General features: G+C 39.0%; 1 protein-coding gene across 2 annotated transcripts; it reads right to left on the bottom strand.

The window, feature by feature from the left end:
* Nucleotides 1–233: 233 nt before the first annotated feature.
* On the bottom strand, nt 234–9,139 carry TMEM52B (transmembrane protein 52B). 2 transcript variants are annotated; one of them, XM_038576776.1, is made up of 6 exons: nt 9,029–9,139; nt 8,467–8,612; nt 6,258–6,301; nt 4,041–4,079; nt 3,159–3,325; nt 234–1,799 (listed from the first exon to the last, which is right to left on the bottom strand). In XM_038576776.1, the coding sequence occupies exons 1-6, from the start codon at nt 9,036–9,038 to the stop codon at nt 1,558–1,560; spliced, it is 648 nt and encodes a 215-aa protein (XP_038432704.1). In that variant the 5' UTR covers nt 9,039–9,139; the 3' UTR covers nt 234–1,557. The 2 variants fall into 2 exon arrangements, with proteins under 2 accessions (XP_038432704.1, XP_038432705.1); XM_038576777.1 differs by having other exon boundaries at nt 8,982–9,121.
* Between the last annotated feature and the right edge of the window lie 723 nt (nt 9,140–9,862).

Below are 9,862 nucleotides of genomic sequence, written 5' to 3'. Positions count from 1 at the left end.
CCTTACCTCTACATAGACCATTTTATTTATTTTTAATTTTATTTATTTTTTCATGAGAGACACACAGAGAAAGACAGAGACACAGGCAGAGGGAGAAGCAGGTTCCCTGTAGGAAGCCTGATGCGGGACTCCATCCCAGGACCCCGGGATCATGACCTGAGCCAAAGGCAGATGCTCAACCCCTGAGCCACCCAGGCGCCCCAAACACAGATCATTTTAAAAAGAATCACATATTTTCAGTTGTTAACTTCAATCAACAAATATTTATTGATGAAATGAAGTGACTGGGTGATTGGCAAAAGGACAAGTGAGAACACAATTCTCAGTAGAATCTTGACAGGTGAAAATTAGATATCAATAGTAAGAGTATCAAATACGTGTGCAAAATACTTTATAAATCTTGTCATGTATATTTACTTTATTTGATCCTCACAACAATCCTTGGAGGTGTTGTTACACCCTATTTTACAAGTGGGAAAATTGCTTTAAAGATTTTCAATGATTTATCTAAGGACATTGGCAAGTCATTTTTTCCCCGACACACTTCACTTCCTAATTGTCCAGCGGTATGTCAGGTGGACAGCTTAGCACTACAGGGCAGGATGGTGTGACTGGAAGGATCGCTCAAGAACTGAGTTCAGTTACTTGCTCCAGGAACAGAAGAGGGGTGCAGATAGGTTCAAACAGAATACATTTTCTACCATCGCTCCACTAGGTGGCAGTGAAGGCCGCCCCACTAGTGTGTGTCACTATAGAACCTGGCTTTAAGTGGCCAAAGCTAGAAAGACAAAAGCAGCAAAACAGTGCTATTCTTTTAGACTTAGAAAATACTGCATATGTATGTGTATGCGTGCACGCGTGCATGTGTGTGTGCCGTGCACGTGTGTTTGGAAGGCAGAACAACTGAAAAATCAATAGAAACTGTTACTGGACTCTATGCATGGATAGGGCCAGGGTGAAGGAAAGACCTTGGTATTTGACACCTCAGTACTATACCGTGTTCTCTTAGCCCATAACTACAATCTTACTCTTGCATCCTGGATGCTCACTAAGGTATTACATGGTGTCCAAGAGTATCATTGTCATTCAGTATAAAAGTGAACATTCTCTCAAGAAGAAGAATTCATGATTTTGGTGCATTAATGTCTGTGGCTGTGCCTATACTCTTTGTTTTTCTCCACAAGTGTATTACTATTTATTCTTGTATTATAGCTGGCAGAAAGAAAAACCACTTGCAGTATTCTATGGGTAAAGAAACTCAATAGCTAGAGGAGTTCAAGATACTTTTGATGCTTTCTGGGTTTAGTAGTAATAAGCATTGCTAAGAATAACTGCAAATTTTGGTCACTGGATAAAGAATTAGAGATCCCAATTAGAGCAATTCCATCTTAGAAAATACATATGGCTGGAAAGGAAGAATTGGAACTCATCCTTTCCACTGACTACTGTTTGTCATCCTAAACCTTCCAAAAATTAGAAAAAAAAAAAAAATTTTGTTTGTCTACCTGTAGCAACTCTGGGGAAACCCCCACCTCATTTATAAAACCAGAGTTCCCATCAGTTCGAAGAGCCTCCTGCTCTAGGAGACTCATCCACTGGCGGTGGCTGCTTCTCTTCTGGCACTGGGGGTAGATCAGGAGCTTTCTGTCCACACCTTGCAACAGTGAAGCGACTCATGTGAAGAGCTTCTTCATACCCTGGGAGGGTGTCCAAAGAGGAGGGCAACTGGGCCAGGGGGCTGTGAGAGTGAGCCACAGCCAGGATTCTTCGAGCTGCAGGGCCAAAGATTGACTGCAGGGCTGGTGGGGAAAGAAAGAAAAGAGCCAAAGTAAACGTGACATCCTCAGAAATGAGGGGCTTACAACACATTTCCCTTCCCTTCATTTTTAGCAAGTGTCTCGATCATTGTCATTCTTGGCCACAAATGTTATGAAAATCCTGTGAAGATTGTTTAGAAACCAACTTCACTCTGCTGGAAGATCCTGTATTCTCTGGGGTCCTCAGCTAATCTAATTGTGTCCCCATGTCTCACAACCCTGTCCTTCCCTTTTATGGACTTAGGGCCCTTTATGCCAACCTGCTGATAATGCAGACTCCTTAGAAATATTTATTGCTGTCTTATTTATCTTCCCTCAAAGGACAGTAAGTGAAGCACGAAAAGTGAACAGCAATGTCTTCTCTCTCTTTTTTAAATATTTTATTTATTTACTCATGAGAGATACAAAGGGAGAGGCAGAGACAAAAGCAGAGTGAGAAGCAGAGAGGCAGCCTGATGCGGGACTTGATCCCAGGACCGCAGGATCACAATCTGAGGCAAAGGCAGACGCTCAACCATTGAGCCATGTAGGCACCCCAATGTCTTCTCTTTTCAAAAGAAACATCACAATATGGTGCCACCTACTGTTTCAAAATAGTTTTTCTCCTCTCATTTCAGGAAAGAATATAATATAAAGAAGAGAAGAGAACACATAAAAGAAAGTGTTTTCTAATCATCGAAGGGGTGTTAGGCTAACATTTAACTGTATCAATAGGTACAAATAGAACAAAGAATTGAAAGTACACATGACTAATTTTTCCAAAGATATAAAATAATGTATAGGTAATAAAAAATAGAGGTTCTTACAAAATCCAAGACATGTTTCAAAAGAGATATATTCAGAGCTTAAAATAGTTTTATCAAAATAACTTCATAAAATTCTTCCTATAAAATATTTCCAATATTTTCTCCAATAGGTCTACTTCCTTCTTCACCCTATCATTAGTCAAGTCAATCTTTGAGAATACAGTAACGTGAGAGCCCAGGTCACGACACCATCAGGCTTCTGGAAATTAAAACCCTGAGTTCTAGAATCTTTGATACTTTTCAATCCATGTTTCTACATTATTTCATCATCCTAATGATTCTTTTGTCTTATTTTTTGAAAAGATTTTATTTTAAAGAAAAGATTTTATTTACTTATTCATGAGAGATGCAAAGAGAGAGGCAGAGACACAGGCAGAAGGAGAAGTAGGCTGCCTGCTGAGAGCCTGATGTGGGACTGGATACCAGGACCCTGGGATCACCCTTGAGCCAAAGGCAGATGCTCAACCTCTGAGCCACCCAGGTGCCCCCTGATCATCTTTAACCCTGTCTCAGGTTATAATGTCAGAGTACTCACAACTGATAGTGCTCTGGAGAGTGCTGTCATGATCGAAAGCAATGACAGTCACTTCATAGGGAGGCCGGCCTTGATCTTCCCCATTTTGCTGGCGACTCAGACAGCAGCGGAAGCACACAGAAGTCAGGCCACACAGGAGCAGCAGTGCACCAATTACCACCAGCAACCTGCAAGACCACCCACCAGTAAGAGCTCTGTGCTTTGGTTTTTTTCTCAACCCTGGCAATAAGTGGTCTTCAGTGTCTGCGTTTTGACTTTGTGTGAATATTTTATAGAATGTTCATAAGATTTTAATTTAAACATTTTCACTTCACATTTTTTAAAAGATTTATTTATTTGTTCATGAGAGACACAGATTGAGAGAGCGGCAGAGACATAGGCAGAGGGAGAAGCAGGCTCCTCGCAGGGAGCCTGATGTGGGACTTGATCCTCGGGACTCTGGGATCACCACCTGAGACGAAGGTAGGCGCTCAACGACTGAGCCACCCAAGCGTCCCTCACTTAACATTTATACTTATTTTGTCAGCAAGACTAAATCAGTTCATCAATTCAGTTCATCAGAGTTAACGTGGTTTGGAGAGTGTGCTTTCTACTTTATATTCTCCTCTCTGTACAAAGTTCTCGAACTGACCCTGAAAAAATACAAAATAATTGAGGAGATGGTATGGAAGTAGGAAACCCTTGCATATTGTCACATAGTTATTGATGATGAGGTAAATAAACTTTATGCCAGGAGATGCTGAGGTAAGTAGGATGGCGGTCTCATACATTTTTTTTTCCTGCTGTCAAAATAGTTAAAAACTAAAATAATATAAATAAATGCCCCTGAAAAATATAAATTTCCTTTAAAATATCTTTCTGGGTATGATAGCTGGAACTTACCATATATACCAGAGATGTACCCAATCTGTGGTCAGGCAACTATGGAGAAAGAATAAAGGTTTTTTGCAATGAAAATACAGTCAGTGCCTGTTGTAGTTGCAGAATCAGGAATATGAGTTACAATATAATTTGCTACCTTGTTATAATAAAAGCATCACAACTTATATATTTTTTATGTTTGCATTTTGATTCCAGTTCATTAGCATACTACAAGTTATACTGACTTCAATATAACCAGCGGAATCTATTGTGAAATGAGATGCCTTAACGTGTTTTATACTACAGGTGGCGCTGTGTAAATAATTTGTGAATCACACGACAGACCACAGTAGTGTTTATGAAAAGAGTGTTAATAGTGAAGGCGAATGGAAGAGAAGGGAGAAGAAATGTGTGGGAAATATCAGAAAGGGAGACAGAATATGAAGACTCCTAACTCTGGGAAACGAACTAGGGGTGGTGGAAGGGGAGGAGGGCGGGGGTGGGGGTGAATGGGTGATGGGCACTGAGGGGGGCACTTGACGGGATGAGCACTGGGTGTTTATTCTGTATGTTGGCAAATTGAACACCAATAAAAAATAAATTTATTATGAAAAAGAAGAGTGTTAATAGAAAATGTAACCACGACCACTGTAAACAGTTATGATAACAATTACCAAGAAAGAATGTAAATAAATGTATGAAATTTTGAAAACATATAAAAATTAAGGTTTGTATACATATTTGAGGTCAATAAATTTAAGCATAAAGAAAATTTCAGCTATAAGCATGAAAGTAATACAATGAAGTCTGTAATTTATGTTTTGCAACTTTTTTTTTTAATTTTTTTATTTATTCATGATAGTCACACACATAGAGAGAGGCAGAGACACAGGCAGAGGGAGAAGCAGGCTCCATGCACCGGAAGCCCGACATGGGATTCGATTCTGGGTCTCCAGGATCGCGCCCTGGGCCAAAGGCAGGCGCCAAACCGCTGCGCCACCCAGGTATCCCTATATTTTGCAACTTGTTGCAAAAAGGGCCACCATTAAGCCATAAAAATTCTCACCATAAAAAAATACCCTAAACTTTCACTTCCAAAATCAAAACTGATATGCAACTGAAGCCAAACAAGGAGGAAAAATGTAGAAATCAACTTCACCATGTTGAAAGTTAATTAAATTAACTGGATTAACTATAGCAATTATAAATTTTCAAAAATATAGGTTGCATGGAAGAAGGAGTGTGGTGTAAGCTCAGAAGCTGGGAGGGGAGAGGAGGAAAATATTTATTTTTGAAGATGAGCAAATTTAATCGTACTTTCTGATATATCGAGCTATTGAAACCCATTGAAATTCACTTCTACATTCTCTTTGGTTGCATAGTTGTAGAACATACTGTTTGCTTTTTCAATAGACCAGTGTCTCCTGTAGGTTTTCTCACATTCCCCACTTATTTAAAATCTCTTTAAGTTCTACAATGTTATGATTTGGATTCTGTTAAAAGAGACTCTTCCCTGAGTGGTGGGTGTCTAAAACCTCAAACACTGTGACAAGCAACAGAGGCCACCACCATTTCCCGTGGGTTTAACAGACTTGGCTATTGAGAAACCCTTCCCCATGGCTAAATATGTGTTTTCCTTCAGGCTGAGCAAGTGTTTTGTTCCAATTGGCCCTGTGTTTCAATAATTTACCTCCAAGTGGAATGAATCTCTTCTCCTTTTATGTCTTTGGTGTCTGTGTAAGACCTAATTGTGATAGGTTTAAATTAAGTGGTAACGACCTCAAAGTGATAGCTGAATGAAGTCTGCAATAAATATTGCCATGCCCTAAAATATGGGATATTCTTGTCATATTTCAGGTGGTGATGCTACTTTGGAATTATCCAAATATATCTGCTCCCGATGAGATTTTTAAATCCAGTCTGTCTGATGAGTCACTGAGAAGCATGGGAAAGAAAGCCTTTTGCAGATCTCTGTGACTATACAAATTGAGATCAATCCCACTGTTTTAATAAGAAGACTCACTTTGGAAAAAATGCTGTCAGTGATGTTATTTTAAGTACTTAGGATGACATGAGGGCATGTCTTTATTTTTGCATAACTCATCTGTGAAATTAGTAGGTTGATGCCCACTTAAGTAAAAATAAAGGGAAGTCACAGATATCTAATCACCTCTTGACCCTGTGCACTAATTTTTTTGTGTGTTTTTCCTTCCTCCTAGTTTGGTCTCAGATACTTACTGTTCAGGATTCATGCAGTTCTCCTCACATCTTGCCTGAGGAAGCTGTAGGAAGGGAAATAGTCTCAGACAGGGAAATATCTCATCTGCTCTGCTCAGTAGTCTCAACCGCTCCTCATGACTCTGCTGTTAGATTACTTGGTGAGATCCGGGAAAATATGAGGACAAGGTCATAAGGTCAGCCATGTTTAGGACTGTTTGTTTTCATTGTTCCCATGCCTGTTGATTATTATATTTAAAGTAGGAGAAACTAAGAGAGCAAATATCTAATCTGTGGGAAGGATTTTGTTTGTTTTTTTTAATTTGTTTTGTTTTTTGTGTGTGTGTGAATGAGAGGCAGAGGTGGCATTTAAATCAATTTGTCCTAGAAATTTCCTGATCTGTCCCTCAGGATATTGTTATTGCCTTCTTGATTCTTTCCCAGTTACAAACTGGATTCTACTCCGCTCCCCTTTTTTATTCTCTGAGCATATCCAATAATACACCCTATAAAAAAGATGGAGGAAAAGGAGGGGAAAATTTTATTTATTGAATAGCTACTATATGCTAGTCAGGCTGCTAAGAATTTTCAATATGTCATAACATTTCATCACACTAATTATGTAGGCAGGTATATTTAACCTTATTTTGAAAGGTTAAGTGACAGAGGCAAAGGGGTTTAGGTTAACATGATTAACTGTATGTTCCTATCCATTTAGCCAGAATTCAGATCAAACTTTAACAAATATATGTTCAATGAAATAATAGAAAAAGGGCTAAATCTGCCTGAACAACTCCTTGATATTGCTATCAAATCTCTTCTGCTACTAATATTAAAAACCTTTACTCCTTCTTTTCTTTTTATTTCAGTTGATGTTCTCCCTCAAATGGAGAAACTTCTGTTTAGAAACTGCATCTCTCTTTCAGTAACTTGAATGACTTAATATTCTCTGGAAATCAACAACATCCACAAAGGTCTCCCACCTGGGACAGGGATTTATACTCATTGAGAGTTTATGGGAAGAAGAGAGAACACACAAACTCATGACACATCAGGTGAAAAGAATTTGTAAAAGCACTAGAGCTGTCCTCTGTAGACAACATTTGAGAAACTTTTTTTTTTTTTTTTAATTTAAAATGGTAGGTCACTAAAGATGACAAAATGTGTTATTTCCTCAATCCAGCCCTGGTTCTTTGTTTCTCTTTTCTGACTGAAAGATAAGAAAAGCTTAAAGTGCTAAATAGATAATAGATAAAATACTTCTTTTGGGGACTATTGCCAAAAAGAAAAGCAAAGTAAGGAAAAAGAAGGAAAGGGAAAGGCAAGGAAAAGAAGAGGAAGCAAAAGGAAAATACAAGAAGAAGAAATGAATTTACAGACATTAATTTAATGGGATATAGAATGGGATATAGAATGCAAAACAGGCAGTCCATTTGCTGCTGGGAGATGTACAGGAGTCTGATACTAGCCAGTTGAGTCATTTGCTTTCTTTCTCTCTCTCTTTTTTTCTTTTAAAGTATGCTCCACACCCATTGTGGAGCCCAGTGTGGGGCTTGTACTCACAACCCTGAGATCAAGACCTAAGCTGAAATAAAGAGTTGGACTCTTAACCAACAGAGCCACCCAGACACCATTGCTTTTTCTCTCTACTAGAGTTCATAACTATATAAACTTCTGCTTGACAGTTGTCCAGAATCATCAGTCTAACGACCCTTTTTTCAGCTCGTTAGCTGAGTTACTCAGGGGCTTCTGATTTTTGGTGGAAAGAAACAAGAGTTGTGAGGTATTTTTAGAGTTTTCCCTCTTTTAGTTTATTTCTGATCTGGAGGGCACCTAAAATACTAGAATTGTATTGGGGCTGATCTGGAAACTCCATTTAGGGGAATTATGTAATTTGTTTTGATTATTTATTTGGGATTTTGAGGGATGGGTGATAAGATACTAAAAGAGAAATACAGATAAGCGGCACTTCTAAATTAACATAGCTATTCTGCATTTATCTATGATTACCCCAATTTCTGTCTCCCCCATTTCACTGATGCCACCAGCCACACATGGATTGTATAACCCCATAACATTAAGGAAACATTCTTGTTATTCTTTTCCCCACTACCTCTTTGATTCAATATATGTCTTTCTCCTCATTCATTCCCCCCATGGTTCTTCTGAGAGTTCATTTATCTGTGAAATGAACAAACAAAAGTTTTGTTTCTGAATTTTCCCAACTCACCTGAATATAATACACCAGAGCAGAGGCTGTCACGGCCTGGCCTCGCATCCCCATGGGGCTGAACTGCTTCTCCAGGATCAGGTACACAGTGTTGGTTGCCTCCTTTCCATGCTCTGTGCTAGGTCTGGCTCCTTGACCTGGAGGGACTTAAGGAGACAAACTTTTCTCAGCAATAAATCTTTTGCTCTCCCTCTCCCCCTCCTCTTACTCCTTTGGGCATTTATTTTCTGTAGTTTTTCTCTCCCTTTTCATCCTGGCTTCTTTCTCTATTTCTATTCTGTTTTTATGGTCTCCACATTTGCTTCCTCTGCCTTCTTTCCTTCCTTTCTCCTAGCAATCCTTTCTATAAGTCTTTAACTTTCTCCCACTGCCCCCAAACATTCAGGGAGGACACATCAGTCCTCAGAATTAGCTATTTTTCTAGGCAGTGGCGAGAAACTTGATTTGAGGAGATTCAAAGGCATATTGTGAGTGATGGAACAACTTCTCTTGTCTCCATCAAAAAGGAATAATACTCATGGTCCTTCACTGCAGCACTTCAGGGGGACCGTTGAATAACTACCAATCTCCATTCACTTCCCTCTCCATGTGATTAGCCCTCCTCTCTTGCTTTTTGAAACCCTCCCTTTCACTGTGTTGATAATCAACTCTCCTGGTTCTGGGTCATTTACTCATAACCATTGCTGTAGGACTAAAAGGTTGATAAATGGACTGGAAAGTGCTCTCATCTTTGAGGAAAGTAGGTCCCCTCCACCCTGACTTCAGTTCTCATTGAAACAGATAAGTCAGACACACATATTTTTTTTAACTGGGCTCCAAAAAATAAAAAATAAACTGGGTTCCAAGATCTATAGGTCTCTAGGTTTCTCTCTCTCTTTTTCTCTTTTTTTTTTAAAGGTTTTATTTATTTATTCATGAGAGACAGAGAGAGACAGAGACATTGGCAGAGGGAGAAGCAAGCTCCCTGCTGGGAGCCCAACACAGGACTCAATCCCAGGACCCCAGGATCACAACCTGGTTGAGATGCTCAACCACTGAGCCACCCAGATACCCCCTGCCCCCCGTAAGTAAAATCTAAGGTCAGAGTAAAAATAAGCACACATGGAAAGAGAATGTTTGTAAAGGAATGTCTCTACAGGAACAAATGAATGCTATATAAATGATTTATACTTAAGTCAGTAAGTTTTTACTTAATACAAAGTATTTCCCAAAAAATTTAAAATACAAAGTATGTCATAAGAAAATTAGACATCAGTTTATGCAGCAATATATATCTCATAAGAATTGAATGAAACCACTTTTCAGATCATATCTAATCCTAAAAGTCTAATTTTACTGAGTGATTGTTGAGGGCAACTGTTGGGTGGGATTGATTCAGAGTCCTCACACAACATTA

This window comes from Canis lupus, chromosome 27 (assembly GCF_011100685.1).
Source record: "Canis lupus familiaris isolate Mischka breed German Shepherd chromosome 27, alternate assembly UU_Cfam_GSD_1.0, whole genome shotgun sequence".
NCBI lineage: Eukaryota > Metazoa > Chordata > Mammalia > Carnivora > Canidae > Canis > Canis lupus.
This window is presented reverse-complemented; position numbering and strand designations above follow the sequence as displayed.